The sequence below is a fragment of the Paramormyrops kingsleyae genome, chromosome 15, assembly GCF_048594095.1.
Source record: "Paramormyrops kingsleyae isolate MSU_618 chromosome 15, PKINGS_0.4, whole genome shotgun sequence".
NCBI lineage: Eukaryota > Metazoa > Chordata > Actinopteri > Osteoglossiformes > Mormyridae > Paramormyrops > Paramormyrops kingsleyae.
The window spans coordinates 17,885,197-17,907,264 of record NC_132811.1 but is presented as its reverse complement, the minus strand read 5'-3'; the positions used below and the strand labels follow the sequence as shown (position 1 = coordinate 17,907,264).

Below are 22,068 nucleotides of genomic sequence, written 5' to 3'. Positions count from 1 at the left end.
AGCATGATAATATTACCATGAGAATGTTGTATAATCTTCTTCCTGACAAGACGGAAAGAACATGCTGGAAAAGCCATGAACATGTGTATATGGTTTAACTCGCTGTAAAATGTTGGGGGGGGGGGGCAGGTTCCTAGGCCTTGGGAGGGCTGGCTCCACCTTTTTTGTTCGGGTCCAGAGTTCATAGTCAGACCCTGATGACCCTGACAATGGAGCCAAGGCCGGTTGAGGTCCATGTGACACCCTAGGCCAGCTTCATCGCCAGCGCCCCCTGCTGACCGCTAAAGCTAATGCTGCAATAAACCCACAAAAGATGGGAGTAACGAAAAAAATAGTTTAATGTACACACCGAGCTAACATTGACACCTCTCCCCTCACCCCATGATGTAAAGGGGGGGGGGGGGGGGTAAGCATTTCCTAGAGGGGTCTAACAGAAATGGCCAACACTGTTTAAACGTATTAGTGTACATTTATTTGGGGAGGGGAAAGGACAGTTGTAGCACTGCCCTGGTGTAGCCCCTCCCACGACGGCCCCTCCTTTCCCTGTCTGGTTTCCCTACACTGAGGTTCCACGGCACGTCTTTCGTGTTGCATGTCATTTCCCTTAAAGCAGCCCCCCATCCTCGCTACCCAGATAATGTGATGTGCCCATTCCCCCCCCCCCCCCACCCCCCCGCTCCCGATCTGGCTGTTAGCCATTCCCGCCCGGAGCCACTCTCACACATGAAAGGCAGCACACCACGTCCCAGGACTCATTCCTGAACATCCCCTCTCCTCAACTGCTGTGCTCAGCCGCTGTGGAGAGATGGACGGACGTCTTCGATGTGGAGCGTGCTTATCCAAGAGCCCCGGGGACCCCAAGTGCCGTCCGAAGCCCCCATCGCCGTTCCTCTGTTAAAATAGAGCCGTCTGTTTATTTACTCAGCCTCCTCCTTTGTTCTCCGGTTTGGGAATAACTGCTTGGATCAGCAAGAAAGGGGGAAAAATGCAGCTGTCATTCTTCATGAATGGACACTTCTGATTGGCTACAGGTGATGTCATAATACGCGATAGTCGATAACCCATTAAAGGTATGCATTTTACTGTCAGCAAGCGGGTTAAACCCTCTCCCTGGCTGCTGAAGTAGTTATATATTTTATTACTGTAATCGGCATCCTGTGTGATTAACAGACACATGGTTAATTGTTACAAAGCAAAGGCGATTTGGGACTTGTATTACTTGGGGGGGGGGGGGGGGGAGGGAGCCACTCCTGAAAAATCGAAGCTCCTGTTTCTGCTCCTGTTTACGAGGAGGGACATGGCAGGATGGGGGGGTGGGGAAGCCCTGGCCCCGCACACAGCACGACGTACCGCAAGTCTCCTGTTGAATTACCCAGCAGCCTCTGCTGCATCGTGTTGGTATTGTTCTGTGTGGATTGGGGGGGGGGGGCTGCGTTTCACTGTCCCGCAGCAGAAGCTCCACTTCCTGGCCCAGAGGTCAGCATGTGCGGATTGCGTAATCGCATCTCCTTCTGCCTGCCCCCCCGCCCCCCCCCCGCCCGGCCTCCTTCCCACACCCTCCCCATTCGGCATGTTCCAGGCCTTCCGTCACTCCTGCGTCGGGTCCCCGCTGCGCTGGGAGCAGCTTACTCTCCGCCGGGTTTCCTGTCCTGCTGTCCCTGAAGAGCTCTCCTGAATATTTGGCCGGAGGAAGCGTCCCAGCAACCTCTCTGGAAGGTTATCACTCCCGGGAGAGATGGCAAGCTTGGGGACAGGGGGCTGGGATTGGGAGTCAGGAGTCGGTGGGGGGGGAGTGAAAAACGAAAGATATTTGCCTTCATATTTATCCACATTCATCCAAAGTGACGCACATGTGAGGAAAATAGCACTTTACAGACATACGGCTGTCGAGGAGTTGATAAGCATAAGTACATTTAGGCCGAGTTTCCAATGAATCCTCCGGTACGAGTGTCAGCAGCACTGGAGCAGGAGCTACACAATAACTACACAACTGTTAATGAAGTAAGAACCTAATAAGAACCTAATAAGACAACTATTCAAATCAGCAGAAAGTGCAGCATTCAGGGAGCATGGAGTGGTATCAGGATAGTAGAGGCACTCATGCAATAGATGGGGCTTGTGGTGGAGGGGAAATAATGACTGAATGTGGTTCAGCAGCTCATTCCACCATCAGCAAACCATGCATAAGGGCACTGGGCTCCTGTGGGGGTGCATTTACTGGGGGCGACAGAAAGTGGTATAACCCAGTGCTATATGGTGACTGGGAGCCAGTGACAGGTGAGCTGGATAACCGGGCATGTCACATGTACTCCCAGGTGTGCAGAGAGGGCCCCCAAACCCCCCATCCCTCCTCTGGGGGGTTGATGAAACAGCAATCCTAAGCAATTCCTAGTCTTCCCATTCAGTTATTCACTAGCCTGTAATTTTGTGGCTGCAGGTCACATGATTAGACCACATGTGATACAGAGCCAATAGTGTGCGCTTCTCACTTGGCTAGGTGTACCTCTGCGGGGGTGACCACCTCCCTCCCTCCTGAGAGACACTTAGCCGCTATTTTCTGAGCCTGAATCTGTGCCGGTTCTCCACTCCAGGCTTCCCAAATCCTCCATTTTGCTGAGATACTTTTGCTCATCGGAATTCCACTGTTCCGGCCCTTGGAATCGCCGGCCGTTCAGGGCCTTTCCCATCTTACTGTTAATTACCGGCTTCTGCAAACTTCCCCACAAAATGTCAAAATATTTCCCATATACAGTAGCACTTTTTTTAAAAAAAAGTTATCCATCCAGATGGAAAGAAAGATTCAGACCCAGAGCACCCTAGCTTGGTGGGGGGGGAAGGGGGAGGGGGAAGGGGGAGTGACAGGGGGTTGACAGAGTTCTGGAGGGTTCAGCTCACCAGCAGGAGTTGGGTCATGCAGTCACGCAGGAATGAAGCCTGTCATCTCGTAAAGTTCAGTTCCCCCCGCATCCGTGAGGGCGCTGCCTCACTGGAACCTTCCGCCCGTTCCTGGGGACGGTGAGACCGCCTGCAGAAATACCCTGAGGGGAGAAAGTGGTCTGTCGCATACGCCGGTGGCGGCCGTGTGGCTCCAGCGGGCTTCTGGGTAAAAACCGCTCGGTGCCACTGACGCAGCCGGCGGGGCCACAAATAAATACTGCTGACAGCACGTGAATTCAGAACCGACCGGGCCTGAGTGAACCACGGCCTGTATTTAAGGCTGCCCATTTTCAGTCCTGTTTCTGCAAAATCCCCCACCCCATACCTTTACAAGTGGTGTCACTGGCCGCGGCTGAAAGCCGATTGGCCTCTGGTGTGGCCCTTCCCCTGTCACTCATCGATTCAAAACATCCCATTGGCTACTGAGGTTGGCCCCTCCATATAAATTACGGCCACTCTTATGCCCCCCACCTTAAAAAGTCCTGGCAGCAGCTGAGGCGTCCGCAGGGTGAGCGGGCTTCCCCTCTTCTGGTTTTCTCATGGATAACCGAGGAACACCCACAATCACTTAGTCATTGTTTTTAGTTGGAAATTAGAAAATCAGTGAACCTGAACCTTTAAATAAAAAGAGTGTAATACTGAGGATTTATCAGTGTGTCACCCTTCTATTTGAAGAAGCTGTGGTCATAATGATTATAATTTATTCCCATCTGATGCTTTTTTGCTTGTCTTTTTATTATATGCAGGCAGTTGACTGGGGTATGATCTCCCAGCCCAGATCCAAAGCTGCTGTATAGATGCCCCCCCAGTTCTTTTTGATGTTTTGATGCAGCAGCAGTGTTCATCCCCCACTTAAAACATTTGAGTGGGACCCCTGAGGTTTGGGGGCCACCAGCTGGCCACTGCTTACTGAGATGCTGAAGCTGCATGTTCTGCTGACCAGCTAGCTGGCTACGATCTTCTGGTTCTGCTCTCTAGCTATTTATCTGAGGATGGGGGCCCCCAGAAACAACAAACCAGGCCCTGCTCACATGACCCCGCGACCCTGACATGGATGGATGGATGGACTCAAATGTCCAGTCTCATTTAATTTGTCCTGCATTTAAAAGAACCCCATCATGAAGCAGCAGGCAGACTGTACTGAGCAGAGATGGTAAATGCTTCTCTGACTCAGGATCTGTGGTCGGCTTCTAGCTGGTGGTGAAGGACCTCCTGGAAAATAACAGAAGGAGCATAAACAGTGCAGTTTGGGCACACAGAGGTCACGCGCTGGGCACAGATCGCCGGCGGTTGGGGGAATTGGCGGGGAGGGGCTTCCCAGCGGGCGGATTTTGAGTGATTCAGCACGGGACGCAGCCCGGTTCCCAGCTCCTGCAGATTCTCGCTGGTCAGATGAGGCACAGCTGTCCTAGATGCTAATCCCTGCTGAAAATGAGTGTCTGTGCTGCCAGCAGAATAGGGCCGAGCACATTTCGACAATAGCTAACATTGTGTGGGCACTAAGCATGGGAGCCGAAGTCGGTGACAGTCGGAGCATTGTGATAATGAAGCCGGTCCAGTTTAAGCCCGGTGCTGTGAGCCCATTCAGGCCGACAGCAGACTAACATGTGGGCTCTGTTGCTGTGAACCACCAGATGTGTGGCAGTGGGGGTGTTTAGAAGGCTGTAACGTGGGCCTGAGTCATGTGACTGTCCCTGGTAGCACTCATTCATCTCACCAGCTCCTTATTCTGATTCTGTCTCTGTGTTACTCTGTTTTCCGCTAGTAAACCCAGAGGTTCTAAACTGTGTCCCAGCAGAAACACTGTGTGTGTTGTTGTTCTTCTAAGACCGTTTCTTGTTATTGTTACGACCTCCTGCCATCATATATCCCCAATCGTGTCCTTTGTCACATGATTCTGTTCTATCCTGTTCTGTCATGTTATGTTGTTTTGTTCTGTCTTATACCATGTAACTCGTTCCTATTGTGTCATGTGATTATGACCCATTCTGTCCTGTTCTTTGCTCACTCTGTCCTACAGAGAGCTGCGTCATTTTTATAGCTTTTCTGTCTCCTATTCTTCGTGTTTTACGCTTTTTCCATCTTTTAGCTGTTCACAACAGACGTCTTGTCATAAGGGGGTTTGTTAATCTGCATGCAGGTCTCGATACAGAGCATAAAAACACTGATCATCTTTCTTCTTTCTGAGTAGAATGCTAATTAATCAAAAGCACCAGAGCAGTAAAATGCCCTATATGTGTACATAGTGTCATGACGTACCTCCCTTTAAAGGACAACATCAGTCACGGTGGATGAGGATCAGCACCAGAGCGAAAGACCTCAATGATCTAGTTTGGAGAACCAGCTACTCCGTGTTCCCTGCAATATGGCCGTCCCACAGAAAGAGCAGTTATTAGACTCGCAGAAGTGTGACCGCTGTACGGCGACGGGGAACCCGGGGCTCGGTGACGTGGTGACATTTGAAGCAGGCGGCTATTGATCCATGAGGCGGTGTGAGATGGTGGGGGGGCTTCAGCGAGAGATGAAATCGATTTGATTACAGGGAGGATGGCCACCTGCACCCGCCCAAATTACTCCAGCGCGGTACCTCTGTCTCTCTTGGAAATGCTCTGTGGGCTGTTTGACTAAAACCGTATCAATTTTCCTTTGCATCACTCAGTCTAATACTCTTTATGAAATTCTGTTATAGCCTGTATTTTTTCATTAGACCTGGGCTTGTTCCCTAGTCAATTAAATTGAAATTGTGAAAGCATCCATCCAGCTATCAAGGCGTCTGTTTATCTGTCTTCGATAACTGCTTTCTCAGTTAGGGCTGCAGCATTCCGGGAAGCATGGATCTTGGGAAAAGGTGTCCAGTAAGGCAGCTCCTCACACCAGTCCACGCTTCATCAGACCTTGTTCTGTGTACAGCGGTGTTTACCTCCACTAAAAACCACACTTTTGTGTGGAGCTATGAACTTATGATGTGACTTTCCTCGTTAGCTGATTAGTTTTCGAAATAATTGGGGGGGGGGGGGGCAAAGACTTTCTGAGTGGGGTCTCTGAAACACAAAACTGGCCCCTGGACACATGTAAACAAGCCAGACGAAATAGTGGGAATATGCAATGTGCATACTTACGGGGGGGGGGGGGGGCATGAAGCAGCTACATTACCTGCTGAGCCAGTCAATGGAGGAAAAAATCAGATGACCTTTGAGATTTAATGACCTCCTTAATGCTTGGATCCTCTAGGAATTAGAGTACACAGAACACTAAATGCTATAATATTGAACTGAAAGGAATTAAACTGGGCCAGCCGCTTAACCCAAATTATTCCAGTAAAAATAAAATAACACGGCATATAGGGTTCAGGGTGCGAGTGAAGGTTGAATACAGTACAGCATGTTCAGCTGATTCTGATAATAACAATGCAGCCAGACAGCCTACAGAAAATCACGCCTGAGGGGTCGGTGGTCTTCGCACGTCTCCGTGATGGATACGGAAGGGCTCGGAAAACCTTGGAATTAATCGCTGAGCAGATTCATACCAGTACTACACTGTTCCAGGTGCAGTGTAGCATGTCAGCCAAAGACATAACTTCCAACTCTTAGTGGCAAAAGTCTGGATAACATGAGCACTAAATATGCCATTCAAATATAAGAGATAGGGCAATAAGGTATATAAATACAGGTAGGAGCTGTTTATGTAGCACAGTATAACCAAAACAATTACTCAGCAGTTATTTGAAAGCTCCAAACAGCTTGTGGGAGTTGAACTTATACAAAAATGTTCTGACGGCAGAATGAAAAATGATTGGTTGAGAGCGGTAACTAATGAGATTATAGAGAAGGTGGGTCCAAGCAACTATTGAAGGCAGGACCTTCTGATTGGTTGGCCCCACCTCCTCTACAATCTGATTGGTTATCTCTCTGAACCAACCATTTTTCGTTCTGCCCCCAGGACAGTTTTGTAATAGCAAAACTCCCATGAGCCTCCATAACCTCAGTATCATTTCTACTTGGAACAGTTAGAATATGAAAGAAGGGGGGAATTTTCTTAGGAGCAAATGTGACAGACAGTTTCGGCTTTAGCTGGAGACCGCCAAATTACAAATTACGTCTCCGCCGTTGTGTCAGTGGGAACCGGAATAATCAGGTTGAAAAGATCCAACGCTTCCATATTGAGAAGAGCAGGCGGCCCGTGTGGAAATAAGGGCATTAACTTCAGGCCTGGTCATGGTACTGTCTGAGATGGTTGGCCTACAGAATCCCCCCCACCCCCCCATGGCCATAACTATGTCTTGCTGCTGGCAGCCTATGGATCTGTGCTTCTGTGCTATTAACAAAAGCCAGCTGTGAAGGTCTCCATTAGAAATGGGATTTTAAAGCCTGGAATGAAGCAGGACAGGTCACTCAGACCAGTAGGAGACGAGCTTCTGGTCCAGCAGCTAAACTGGAGCCCAGGTCTACGTGATGGTATTTGTCTTTAACTGGTTATTAATCCTCCGTTACTTACTTAAAGTGAGATAACCCTCACAGAACTCAAACTCCGTTTTAAATTCATTCATTCCTCACAGGTCTTAAGCCATTTTTCCCAATATCAGTATTTATTTAAGGATTCATTAAGGATAAAACTACATAAAAGAGAAATAAACAAAATGACTGTTTCCAAGAATTCAGACAGGGTAGGAATTCTAAGGAACAGCTATAAGATATATAATGTTTAAAAAGCATTTTCCTCCTCTTGAAGCTGGAGTCCGGGAGTAGAGCCGTATGATTCGAAACCGATGTTCTGTAAAACCGCATTCTGGGCAAATGCCTCCAGGAAAATGGCTCCTTTTTTGACGATTTGCACCATGACCTCTGCCAAATGGCCCGGAAATAACTGAGGGTGATTTATACCAGTTGGGTTCTAGAAATCTCTGGCAGACAGAATCTTTGGTCACTGATCAAGCCTGAATACGGCAGCTCGTGTAATATTTGGGGTCTGAGACCTTCTCATACAACAGAGTACGGGCTGGGAGGTAATATGTAATGTTTTTTTTGATCAATTAGACATCCTCTCCCCTATTAGACACCCAATCAGTCCTCTAAATAACCCTAACCTTAGCAAGTCCGCTGGGTGTCATTAAGGGTGCTACCTGGAGTCCCAGGGCTTTTGATAACTTGCCATGGCAGCACATGATCTCACCCAAATGCTATCCTGGGGCCTGTTTCACAAAGCAGGATTTCTTGCTTAGCCAGATAACTTGTCAGATTTAAGGTAGTCTGCGCTAAGTGAAAGAAGATAAAGTCCATGTAACCCAGACTACTTTAAATCCGACAAGTTATCCGGCTAAGCAAGAAATCCTTTGTGAAATAGGCCCAAGGGTGCTCCACAGTCATGATTGTACAGTAAGAGTTTAGCTAAGGAGCATTCCTATTGGACAATCATGACATCTAGCTTAAGTTAACCCAGCAAGCTAAGAAATCCTGTTTCATGGAACACTCCGTGGTCCATGATTCTGCTGCCTTCCCACTACAGTCACCACTGAAGAATCATGACCACTGGGATGAACAGCAGTATAGTCACTCTGCTAGGCTAGTTAGCACTGATCACTTATTTAAACTTTAGTGAGTTCAATTTGTTTCTTATAATTCAGCTTCCTGATGCAGCAGGATGTCTGATGTTATCAGGCATAACAGAATAAATAATGCATGAAGAGACCCATCAAATCCTATAGGACTCAGAGCACAAGAACACAGATATTGGGAAGAGCTGTTATTCTGGTTAATAGCAGGCACTTTTAATCAAAGTGACACGGAGTTCAAACAGCTGGTTCAATCACTCCCTGGAGCAATCGAAGGTTAAGGGCCTTACTGAAGGACCCACCAGTGAAATCACACTCTGAACCTGGCACCCTCCAACCACAAGTACAGTGTCCCAGCCTGCTCAGCCACACACAACCCCATGATGAATGCTTAATGTAATATGTGCTTTAATAACAACTGATATTTTGAAGCCATCAGTGGTAAATAAGATTACGTGGAGGAGGACAATAATTTGCAATGTATTTATAATTATTTATGTGGAGGCAATAAAGGAACTCTATTAGTATCTGAAATGTCCGTGAAGGTGCCTCTATCCGAGAAAAAGCCCCTCACTAGATGTGTTATAGCTAACGAGATCTTAATGTCGGTACGTCCTGATCTGCTCGTAGAACATCACGCACCTCAAACTCAAACCCTCGACAGTCAATGAGCAGCTGCGACTTAGATCCAGTCATCTATCACGTATACAACTGATTAAGTAACGTGTCCAGCTGTTGTCAGACGTGTCCAGTTGTCCAGCTCATTTTGTTTCTATTTTAAGCATCTGAAATGTACATTAAATATTAAAATAGACCAGGACGGACATCAGTGTTGTGATTTGACAGATCTCAGCAGAATATAGTAATGAATTAATGTGACGGCTGTCTAAATGACTGTAACGAATCCCCCTAGGATGGATCAGTGAGGGTTGATTAATTATCGATGTGCAGTCTGCTGGGACTTCGGTGAGCTGTGGACTGAACCAGCGAAATTGATGGCTGGATAGAGAGGGGGTTGGCTGCCATGAATGCACACCCTTCTGTTGTAGAGGAAAATGCTAATTGATAGCATTAGCGGCCGCCTTAGCAGAAATCGGGGTTGGGGGGGGGGGGTGGGGGGAGCGAAGTCATCATGCTCTCAGATGGGCAGAGAGGCTTTCCGTTCAGTGGATTGGAATAAGTATGGGGCACAGAGGACATGGAAAGCGATTAAAAATGGCTGGCGGGGATGCGATGCGGGAAGATCACCACTGTGTCGCCGAGAAGACCTCATGTCCTGGACCTCATGTCCTGGACCTCCTTGCCGCAGCAGCTCTGATTGGTCTTGGAGTGACTTGTCTGACTCTAGTGCCGCGAACCCAAGCGCTGGGAGAGATTGAAACTCAGCGGGCGTTTCCACGCCGTCTTCAATAAGCCCGCTGGTGGGATCCCACTACATTTAGATGGACTACATGAAGTCCAGTCCGGAATGAACATCGATTTCGAGGAAGTTGGCTTCGCGCTGGCCCCGGTAATCCTGTAATGGATTTTGCCACGCTACCCACCCCTAGCCCTCGGCCCGTCCCTTTCAAGCCATGCGTAGCATTTCTCTTAAAATGCGCCATGCGCCTGCCAGATACTGTGCTCTCTGCAGTGTGGCTTTTGATGTGCAGTTTGATATTTCAAAAACTATTAGCTGACTCTGGCTTTTTAAGTTGAATTGTATTATATCATAAACGTTGCTGGGTAAATGTTATAATTTGTGTGCGCCCTGTTCCAGCGTTATTGTTGCTTTGTCCCTAAGCTACAATCCCCATTGAATGACCTACTCTCGAAATTCACGGTGGGGGGCTGGGGGGAGTGATTCTGTGTGGGATCCTTTTCCTTTCATGGCTTTGATTTCCGCTTCCATCAAAGGGACGGCTTCACTTCCCAGTCTCTTCCCTGCCGGCCTTCTCTGACATAAATGCTATAGGGGCAACGTTTGACAAGAAGGTCCGTAATGTATGGGAAAGGAACATCGAATACCAGTCCATGCTCATCTCAGATGAGGCTGTGGAAGTCATTGAGCACATTGATCTATAAATCAACATTATTATGTGTTACACACCTGATGCTGGATGCAGCGTGCTCATTAATGGAGTCCCAATAGGTCGAGACTACATTACTTACTTATTCAGCAGATCCTAGCATCCAAAGCGACATACATCTTTGAGGGATTTGAACCTGCAGCCTTCCAATCACAGGCACAGCATCATGGTCCACTAAACCACACACCATGTTACAAAGGGCGGAGTGCTTCTGTCACTTCCGGGGAAGTTCAGAGATCTGTTCCTCAGTGTTTTCTGTTCCGTCCTTGGGTTTGGAAGCAGAGACAGTGCTGGTCACCTTGGCCTGAGAGCGGGCCGCCCCAGGAGTGGCTCGGGGTATTGGCAGAACCCTGCGAGATTCTGACTCGGTCACTCGAGAGTTAATATGGCAGCAAATCTGGAGCAAATCGAAGGTGTTGAAACATCTGCTTTGTGTGCTGGGATTGGTCTCCAGGGGTGAAGAGGGAGAATGGAGGTGTGTGGAAAATTTGGAGGGGGGGGGGGGGGTAAGAGCTCACTTTGCTCACTCGAGTCAGCATGTCATGGCCTTCTCTGCATTCTATCAGCTGGCATGCCTGCCTTAGTCTGTTTTGTCTACGGGTTCCAGTTTTGGGCAGTAAGCTGTGATATATTTGGCTGTCTAGAGATAGTGTCTGGTTTTTCTTTTACTGCCTGGCCCTGGACCTTAAACAGCCTTTCTTTCGATTTCGGGAATAAACAGAAATATAGCATGACTCTGAGCCGCTGACGTTTTATTGTACGTAAAGCAGATTCTAGCCAATAGCTGAATATCTTTTTGTTTTGAAAGCACTTGTGAAAATGATGGTTTCCTGTGTTCTTTTGATTGTGTTGGTTTACAGTGTATCCCGCTGATTCCAAAGCATACAAGGACTGTGCAGTTGTTGAGGAAGGCCTTCTGTAGAGCATTTTGGTTTGATTTGTTTCTCCAATGCAGATCCTGCTGTTGGACAGTTGAGCAGATGCTGTAGTATAGTTGTCTACCTGTAGGTTTGTAGGTTTGTTTGCCAGACTGATGGTATTTTTGCCGCCAAGCTGAAATCCATGCACTCTGACCAAGGTGTCTTTTTCATTGTAGATCCCGCCTTGGTAGACCTCATGCAGTATGAGCTCCCCATCCTGGCTGACACGCTGAGGGGATACCTGCAAGATCTTCCATCCCCGGTCGTCCCAGCTGCCATCTACAGCGAGCTGGTCTATACGGCTCAAGGTGAGAGTCCTAGGAAGGCCATGGGCATCATCGAAGACCTCAAGCAGAGAGGTCATGAGCACGGGGGCTGTAGGCCAGCCAACTTATCGCTAATCGCTATTCTGACATAGAGGGCTATTGCGCTGCACTTTAGCCTGGTTTTGACCTGGTATAACATTCACATCCAGGTTGACTAAGTTGATTCATGTTGATTAGACTGTTTTAAGGTTTTACCTGAAGTCATTGGGTGAAGTTAAAAACAATGTTAAGGTAAGAAAAAAACAACAAAAAGTCTTCATGCTACCAGGAATAATGACATGGTCAAACGCAAAATTATTATATTTCCACACTGAGTTTTCTAAAATTAGCATTATTAGTGGTATTAGTATATTATTTATTTTTACACTTTGTGCCAAAAGCTTCAATTTGTGTTTCATTGTTTTTTGCTTCCCTGTCTCTGACCATATTTCTCGGTTTAAGATCCATTTCCCCTCTATAGTGCCTTTAATATTTTTTTACTTATTATTTTGGTACGTATCTCTGGATCTCATGTCCCCATGCATGCTGTTGCTTTCCTTTTTAAAGAGCTGGTAATGCCGTCCTCTTAGCTTAGCAAGCACAGCTAAGCTTAGGCTATATCCCCGACCTCCGTTGAACCCTCCAGAAAGACCCGGCATCTGTCTGATTTCGCCCAGACCTTCACGCCTGGTGCGGTCCTGTGACGGCCGCGCTCCATCTGTCATCGTCTTCAAAGGAGTGGCACCCCCATGTTCGAGGCAAAGGCCATGGCTCGTGGTTCACAGTCGTAATTCCTGGTCTTCAGTGGTCAAGCGGAAGGTGAAATCTGATTAACGTAGTGTTACTCCCCTCCACGCCCGTGGAGAGCATTGAGCATGTGGTTTAGCGTTTAGTGGACCAGGTCTGGCCAGGATCTGTCAGGAGATCTGACTGTGTTTGCTAAGCCGCTCGCTAAATCTGATTTCTACACTGGTACAGCTCTTTACTTTGAAAGATTAATTATCTAATTTAATTATTAATCCTGGCTGTTCACTATAATCCCATGTTCTGCTCTTCCGTTTGACGCCATCTCGCCTACCCGCATTAGTTAACGTGTCTCTGTGAAGGTCTGCCTACAGAAAGCATCAGGGCTTGCTAAGATGTTCCTGCTCGGATTTAGATGGCCGCTTTTTCAGCTCCTGCACAGGCCCCTAATTCCATTATCCTGCATGATCCATTTGGAAGATCGGCTAGCTCATAGACGCCATTTTCCCAAAGGGCTTCTGGTCCGTCGACAGCTGGTCTTGGCCAAGTTCCACGCTCTGCCCAATTGAGCAGGGGTCAGGCTTTATCAATACCAGGCAGGAGTTTGCTGTGGGGGTGAGGAGCAGGGGGGGGCCCAGACAATCGAAGGCAGGGCCCCGGCATTGGTTACTGGCAACCAGACAAAGGTCAGGGGTCTGACCCCTATCAAAGCAGGAGATTATCCATCCGTCACTCGGTAGCTCGGTGCCTGGCTGGTCGTGACCTCCAGCCCCGGGACACTTGTCTCCCAAATAAAAACCAGCCTCCCCTTCAAGCCTTGGGCCACAAATCCAGTTTGGTATTAGAGAGCTGATGAGGTAAGTGTGGTGCCTGCTTGTGTGCAAACAAAGTGAAGCTGAATTTGATGTATCTTGCTGAAAATGGAAGTATCTGAATGATGATTCTTTGGTGGAGGGCTTCGATGTTTCTGACACAATTTGCAACATATCCAGTGTTATCCATGACTGGAGCCTGGATTTTAGAAAGACAGAGGTCCTCTGAAATAACATGGCTAACACACATGAAATATAACCTGTTGTGTGACAGACATGACTTAGACAGAACCAGAAGTGCATCCGCATCTGAGTATAGCAGGTGTAAGAGCAGAGGGTGGTTCTCAATACCAAGAACACACAGATCGTACTTATGGTCTTTCCAAGAGCGTTCTTGCTATCGTGCCTCCCAAGACGAAGTTGGGGCGCAATGAATGATGGCATTGGTCTTGTTTGGTGAGGATGCAACCGATGTGCCCTTGATATTTGGTGCAGGGCTGGAACGACATCCGGGGATTTTTACTGTCCTCTGTACTTCTGTTCTTAGTTCGGCAATGAAAGGTGACATAAAACGGGTACAAGAGAACACAAGTACGGTCAAGTACACATATCGACAAACACCCAGTGTTTAGTGTAGAGCAGTGGTCACCAACACGTTGATTATACCATCATCACCCCTCCCCCAACCCCACCCCCCATGTAGCTCCCCACAGAGACCCCTGAGTGTGTATTATGTTTCAATGTGTTGTGTTGAAGGTTTGTGGTACCATTTGAGCATAAAGGCAATTAGGAACCATTGGGGATGGTGGAGCATGCATGTTTAATTTGGCGTCATTCATCCCCCCCAAATAATAGGCCTTTGCATTTAAACTATTAAACTGTGTCCTCCCCAATATCAAATTTTCACACCCCTGTACCGAGATCAGCAGCCCGTTTTCTGGGCTTCTCTCTCATTCAGCAGGGTCCTCCTACCCCGGGCTCTCAGTCGGACCCTCTGCTGAGATTGCTGTTCTTGTGCGCTCCCTTCAGAGACCCCGGCCATTGAGGAGTGCGGCCAGCAGCTCCGGAGGATCCTCTACTCCCCCAGCATCCCTCACACCAACCAGCAGCTCCTGCTGCACCTGACGCGGCATCTGTGTAAGGTGGGGCAGGCCCCCGGTGCCGCCGGGCCGCGGCTGCTGGGACACGCCTTTGGCGACCTGCTCTTCCGACGTTGTGTCTCCAGGTAACCGGAGCCCCCCTGTTTGTGCGTGTGGGATGAGAGGCGAGACCTGAAGGGTGGGGACTGGTGGGGGGTGTCAGGGTGAGGTCAGCATTAATAAACAATCCTTTGAATCCAGGGCAGCCCTCAGCTGTGAGATTTTATGAGTCCGGTGTGTGACTCCTCCCTAACGCTGGAAACGTGGGGGCTGTTTTCTGAGGTTAGGGGTTACCGCGGTGATTAATGAACATGTGAGCTGCAGTTGCTCTCTGTGACGAATTCCAGCTTTCCAGGTCGCTTCTCCTCCTCCTTCTCCTCCACATTCCTGTGCCTCTATCAGGCTTTTAGGGTAGAGTCTTGCAGCAGGTCTGCCCTGGGCAGTGGGAAGGCTCAAACCCTGCTCTCTAACTCTGCACCTCAGTGCTTTATAAAGAAAAATACTTAATTACAATTTTCTCCAAATTTGTAACATCTCTGAACTGTCCCTTAACTAGTCATGCTTAATATTACTACACATGGTTACTTGTAAGATTACTACAAAAAAGCTATTTTGGGTGAAACTATAAAAAGCCCTGTTACAGCAGTATATATACCATATGAAATTGTTTTTGATTTGCCTTGACATATTGGTTGCCCTACACATTTTTTACATTCTTCGTCCTTCAGTTTATCTCGAACTTTGCGGTGGAAACCGACAAGGGCCATGCATTATCTTCCAAACAGTGAGCGAATCTTCGAAATCTGTACAGCTGAAGTTAAAGGGCAGTTTGAGCGTTAAGTCTGCCGTGCGCCATGTAACCTCTTTAACGCGTTTTCATTAGCAGAGATAAGCTGAGGAGTAGCAATATGGACTGAAGATAACGGTATTTACTCTATTGTGCGAAAATATTTCATGGTTAATAAGTCTGGTGGAAGATGCGCTCACAGCTACCAGAGGCTGGAAAGGACGGCAGGGGAGCCGTTATTGATGATCTGAGGAGTGGAGTGTTAGGCCTCGTTCTGCTCAAGGCATGCTAACACTTAGCACACGAGTTAGCCTTAGCGTGGGGGTGTTTTAGTGAAGCTCATCTGTCCCCTGAGCTCACTTTTCTGGGTCTTTCTTTGTTTTTCATACAGTACATGAAAACTTTTAATAGATATGAGTGAGAGAAGTGGATTGTCTCACACAGGCCCATGATCTGCCCAGTGGAAGCGTGCCCCCCCCCCCCCCCCCGCAAACATGCTCTGCAATGGTATCTTCCGCCTCTTTAATGTTTCCCACCCCCATTGACCCAGCTTCTCGCTGTCCGCAGCACTGACGTAAACCCAGAGCACCACGTGAAGATCGTCGAGGCCCTGCTGGTGGCTGGGGGCTTGGTGGAGATGCTGGCTGCCCCAGGTAAGACCCTTTGGTCCTCTGCCATCTGCTAACAGCAGACACTCCCTGCCTCTTGAGTATGTCGGGGGGTTAAGGGCCTCGCTCAAGGGCCCAAAGGCTATTTTGCTGACCATGTAATGTTAACTGGCACTAAATCACTGAGCCACACGCCACCCATTTCAGGATCTCAGGTGTCCATCCAGGCCTGGTACTTATGACCTGAGCGAGCTTTTTGATTGGTGCATTTGTTTTATTAGTATATTTTATAGGCCTTCCACTGTTTTGAAGCATTGGCTGCTTTTACTTTCCATGTTTGGAAACACTGCTTCTTTCTGACTCAGTCTGTCGATTGGGAGAGTTGCTTCTTACATAAATGTACATGCCCTGAACTTGCAAGGCATGTTAACTGGAGGAGGGGCGGAGCTCATGGTAAGGAGAGGTGATGGGACAGGGTGCTCTCTCCACTAAATTTACCAGCGGAGTCTTATCTGTGATTCTGAAGCCGCAGACGGCCGTGAGGCTGGGAGATCAGTTTCCCATCAGCACCCAGATCAAAACAGGCCAGGAGATAGTGGGCTGTGTTTCTGGGGAAAGTGGACGGGGCGACTCGGAGATAGCGCCCAAGGACAGCTGTCATTTATAGCACTCCTGCATTCCTCCTTCTGAGTTAATGAGTCCATGCTGCACTGGGGAGCGCCACCATAGCTCGGCTCCGGGGCTTAATGAACTGAGTCGACCCAAAGCTGCGATCCTCCAGTATGTCTCCGTGGGAAAACCTGTGGCTGTTTTTTTCTGAGGAAGATGTCATCGCCGGTAACTGCATAAGTACTGCTAGATCGGCCTGCTATGCCTCACGTGACGCTGCTGTCAGCCTGACGCTCTTCTGCTACAAACTCATTCCTACATATCGGCTCTGCAGTTGCCAAAAAATCAGATCAGTGCACTGCGAAGTTAGTATGAGAGCCTGTGTACGATTCACATGTTCGGGGCGGGCAGGCGGGCAAATAGCCTACTTTGGCAGTAAATCAGAACACGGGGTTCTGTTCACTCAGGGCCGGACTGGACTGAGTCCAGTCACCTTAATCAGGCATTACAAGCCGCTGTAACAGTCTGCAGAATCATATATTAATGCTGTGAGTCAGCAGGTCAGGACAGCAGCTGGTAATGTAGTCCCTCTGTGGAGGAATGGATTTTTATCACTAGGATCAGCCGGTTGTGGGGGGGTTACAGAATTGAGGCTGAGCAGAAGTATGAATGAGAGGTGAGAGCTGAGTATGAGTTACGAATCCCGCGTGTAAAGTGCCTCTACTCTGCAGTTAAAACCTGCCTGCAGCTTCCATTAAACATTAAAAAGACTTTTGGGTCTGTGTCCGTGCGTGGCGGGCTTAACGGTTGGCATGGAAATGCTGCCACACATTGGCATCCGGCCCTGTTTTTAATATCGCCCAGCGCTGACAGAAAGACAGCTGGAGGCTACCGGCTAATTGCGTGAATGAATTTGCAAACGAATTAGTAAATAAAAGCCGGTCGATGGCCCGTCTATATGCCACTGCGCCACCATGGGTAGGCAGGCTGCAGGGCAACGCACGTCCTTCACCATGCCCCAAGGGCATTAAGGCGCAGGCAAGACCAGGAGGGAAACTGCTTCCTCAAATGCCGCCCCCCCTCCCCAAGATGAACAGCATGCACTTCCCACAGCTGATGTGTCACCCGTTCGGGTGACTCAGTCCGACGCAATGTGCTAAAAATTACTCGGGCTCTCACACACTCACCCACCAGTGTGCACACACCACAGGCCCTTGCCATCACCACCACCCCCCCCCCCCCTTTTTCCGAAGAGGCACACGGTTCATATATTCATTCTGTAGCCCCCGGACATTTAATTCCCGTTAATGCGCTTCATTTTGGGCGAGAAGTCAGCCTTGGGGCCATTTATAAGCAGGTCCTTCAGCGGCCTGCCTGGGACTCTCGGCATCTCATGGATCCGTCAGGCTGCCAGGGGGGCAGAACCTCTCCGGATTAAAGAGCAGCACTCTGTGCGACTGCAATGACATCACCCTCTTTCTCTCGGTCTATTCTGGGCCCGCTCACTATCAGGGACCCGCGTTATGGCGAGAGAGAAACCAGGCGATCGGGTTTCGTTCAAATAGATGCTCGAACGAATCCGAGAAACAAACGATTAAGCCACGATTCATTCATTTGCGGGTAACGTTGTGGCTTAAAAAAGCCTCAGATGTTAAATGGGGTCATTTATCTTGCTTCCATGAAGTCACAGGTTGCGTGTGTGTGTGTGTGTGTGTGTCTCTCTCTCTCTCTCTCTTTCACTCACTCTCACTCGCTCTCTCTTCTTCTGCCTCTGCAATGTGAATCAGCCCCCTTTCGATTTGCGCCTGCAATCTCTGTCGTTGTCACACGTCCCCTGACTGTCACTCATCTCTGCAGATCCCAGGGTCACAACGGCACTTTGGTTTCGTTTGGCGAAGTGCATCTTCATCTTCGCATTGGTGGACAGCCTATAAGACAGTGGATAAAACAGCTTTAAATCAGTTAGAAGGGCTGCATTTGAAATGTGTTGTTTAACTGTTGTTGAAGGACAGACTCTGTATATCTGGAAAGTACGTGGGAGTAGGATGTATCCCATCTGCAGTGCTCTGAGTGGTGCTGGTTAGCGACAACTGCTATGCTGAAGGAGATGTGACACTGTATATCTTTAGGGGGCAATAACAGATGCTGGTCACTGTTTCCAGCCTCAGCTTAGAGGAGACTGACACTACCCTGGGCGTACAAACCCAAATTTACATTCCTGTAACGTGTGATCGATGGTTTACCATGAATTTAGGGAGGAAGAGCAAGGTAGAGGGACAGCAAATTGAGGAAAATGTCAGGAGAGCAGACTGTTAAGGGTGAGGTCACCCTCAGAGATTCTCACTTTGGTTCCCCGTAATAACGACGAAGATAAGGAAGAAACGATGCAGCCTGATGATGGAGTTCAGTCCAAAAATGCCTGGATTTAATCCCCAAAGTTGAGCTAAATCCTCTTGGAATTCCTCACCTGCCTCCCTTCAGTCCTGCCCCGCTGACGGGCCGTGCCCGTTCTCACCCGGGAATGGTGACTTATTTCAGTGCACTATACAGAGGAAGGCATTGGGTTTTTTTACTTTTTATCGCACCATCTACCCAAAAAAAAACAGCCATCTTCGTTAACCTATAAAATAGCCTTAAGGCTGCATGTGGAAGAAGGTATTAATCTCAAATGCCTTCGTTATGAAGTATGTGCCAGAGTGCGATACGCTAGTACCTTCAGACGGCTCTTCTGTAGAAGCCCAGAGGAGCTACGGAGTGCCTCAGGGCTCAAAAAGCACTAGCAGCAAGCTAATAACAGCCTCCCTGCCCAGCCTTACCATGTGTATGTCTTGGTCAATCTGGGGAATGCTGAGAGCCAAAATAGATGCAATATGGTGGAATATAAATCCCCCAATTTAAGAGAACACTTCTAGTACAAACAAGATTAGTATTTTTAACGTTTCTTACATGTCTTTCTCACACATACATTTAGAAAAATCATGTTTACAGCTGACTTTTATGCTCATGTTTTTGCACAGTACATGAAGGCTGATGAAAATCACTTAAGCTAGAATCATCTAAGCTATAATGTAACGTACAGCAGTTTAACTGAAATGTGTTATGTTGTGTATATTACCTCGGATGAGGATTTTATGTCAATAATAAGTCGTCTCATGAAGAAGATGGTTTTGACAATTACCTGAAATAATATCTGGATGTTAGGGAAATTGAATTAATAGTGAGAAACCACTAGCTATAAGTAGTTTTAGTCAGTTCACTCACTGACTATGCAACCTGGGGCTATTAATCAAAATCAGAATTAAACAAATATTAATTTCAATTATGATTCTAGCTTCCAGTGATTACCAAAACAAAATAAGTGAGATAAATCGATTATTGTGCCACATTTTGTTTTGCGATGATGCTCCCGTTTTGTCTTTTGCCATAAATCCAGCGCCACCCCTATCCAGCCCCTTTTTGTTTGTTTCTCAGTTGAATTATATTTAGAGTTCAAGGAAATCCACTGTTAAAAAGACAACTTTTTAAAAAGTTCAATAAATACATGATATTTTTAAGTCAAGGTTTAATCATGTTAAATAATTGCGATCTCAATATTCACCAAAATAATCGTGATATTGATTTTCGTCTTTTTTTTACTTTTAATCGTGCAGCCCTACTACGATGTCAATCCAAGGGAAAAACATCTGATTTTATCTGATGAAAAATTAAGTGTGATGGTGTAGGTTCTTGTCTGGCCCTGAAGTTGTCCGCCATAAATGACAGATCTCTGGTCTCTCTCTACCAATCATGACGTAGATTGTCGGGTGATTTTGAGCTGTGGCATCAGGAGGTTGGGGGGCACTTCCTAGCAGAGCTTGGTAATCTTACCCTGGCATGTAACTTCTGGTAAAAAAAAACTGACGCCTTTTGATTTTTGGAGAAACAAACATAAATTTTAGCCTGGAAAATGCATTAAAATAGGAAAAAAGGTGTTTAAAGAATAAAGACTTGCAGACAACACGCTGGCACCACAATGGCCGCCTGCTCCACTGAGCTCCACCCAGCTGATGGTTGCTGCAGCACCACAGCAGCTAATGGAAAACAAACGGCAGGCGTGTTCAGTCCCGCAGAGGTCAGGCTTAAGGTGCGATTTCCCCAGGAGTGCTGGGGGGGGGTGAGTGGGTGGCACTGTACGCGCCACACCCCCGAAAGCATCAGGCCGATTGGAAACAGCTGTTAATCTTTTTAATCAGTTATACAAGAGGAACCTGACTTCCTCGTTAAATTGCTAACAAATCCCTGCGTAATGGGATGTCCTTAATCTTAAGGAGTTTACAGAGTTCAGCACATTGATTGGACCGTCTGAGATGGACTTGGCAGCATGGTGCTGTTAAGATAAACCGGCGTTTAGCGTGATGATGTCAGCGTGACTCGCTCCTAGGATAAGCAGGAAGTCAGCGGTGTGGGGATTGATCTGGGTAATTAAAATTCCTCGTTTTAGCCAGGCTGAAGAGGGTCACCAGAACTCATTAGCTCAGATACACTGAATGCATCCGACTTTCCCTCTTGAGATAATATTTTGAGGTGAACATTGAATAAAAATATATATATTTTTCTGAGAGATCTTCACAATAAACCTTCGGCTTTGGGGAAGATGAGTATGCTTTGATTATTTAAAGGCTGGTCCCTCTGTGTACATCACAAAGCACACCGTAATGCACACAATCCCCCCCCCCACACACACACACACACACACACACACACACACACACACACATCTTAAAGACACTAATTGACCTAACTGCATGTCTTGACTCTGGGCAGCAGCAGTGTATACCATGGATTTAAGTGGGGCCCCTGAGGTTTGGGGCCCCCTGTTGGCAACAAACAGTCACTGCACTAGGGGGCCTGGGGAGCCCTGAAGTGACTTTTTGGGTGGGACCCCAGAAACGACAAACCTGCCCCTGACAACGGAAGGAAACCCACAACACACAGAGAGCAGAATTCGAACCCCTAACCCTGGGAGCATGAGTCTCAGTGTTACCCATGGTGCTGCTGCTTACCATAGAGTTTCCATTCAGTTCGAATTAAACTGTGTGTATGGGAGGGGGTGGCCATGATGGAGCCTGGGGTGCCGTCAGCACTAAGTCCCTGGAGATTAAGGGCGTGTACAGTTTGTCCGGTTTGATCGAACAGCGGTTTAACAGATACGAGCCGCAGACCGCAGAGCTTTCCGAATAGGTCTAGATGTAGCAGGCGGATGATGGGGCCTTGGGTCTGGCTGCAGCGTGAATGAAGATTGAAGCAGATACTACCCATTGCTCAGACGCCGAGCGAGGCTTACTAATCGCCGTGACAGGCCAGCGAGCGGAAACAGATTAAACCGATGATAGCGCCGTGTCATATGTCAGCGCGGATCAACATGGCCGAGGCCGACGGCAGAAATTCCGGATTAGCGGCACTGCCGTATCCGGCTGTCTCACGTGCTGCTGATGTTTTCACGAGAAACGGGCTCGCTTTGGATTTACCTCGTCAGCCAGTCCGATTTAGCGCAGCGACTCCTGCAGTCTTTTTAGGGTACGGTACCAGTCGAGGTCTTCTGTCAAGTGTC

At 48.0% G+C, this 22,068-nt stretch overlaps 1 protein-coding gene across 1 annotated transcript in view; it reads left to right on the top strand.

The window, feature by feature from the left end:
* Positions 1-22,068, top strand: part of pik3r3b (phosphoinositide-3-kinase, regulatory subunit 3b (gamma)) — a 102,569-nt gene that overhangs the window by 31,280 nt on the left and 49,221 nt on the right. Inside the window, exons 5-7 of the mRNA XM_023794537.2 lie at positions 11,651-11,782; positions 14,365-14,560; positions 15,829-15,914. Coding sequence (XP_023650305.2) covers positions 11,651-11,782; positions 14,365-14,560; positions 15,829-15,914 — 414 coding nt within the window. The remainder of the gene's footprint in view (positions 1-11,650; positions 11,783-14,364; positions 14,561-15,828; positions 15,915-22,068) is intronic.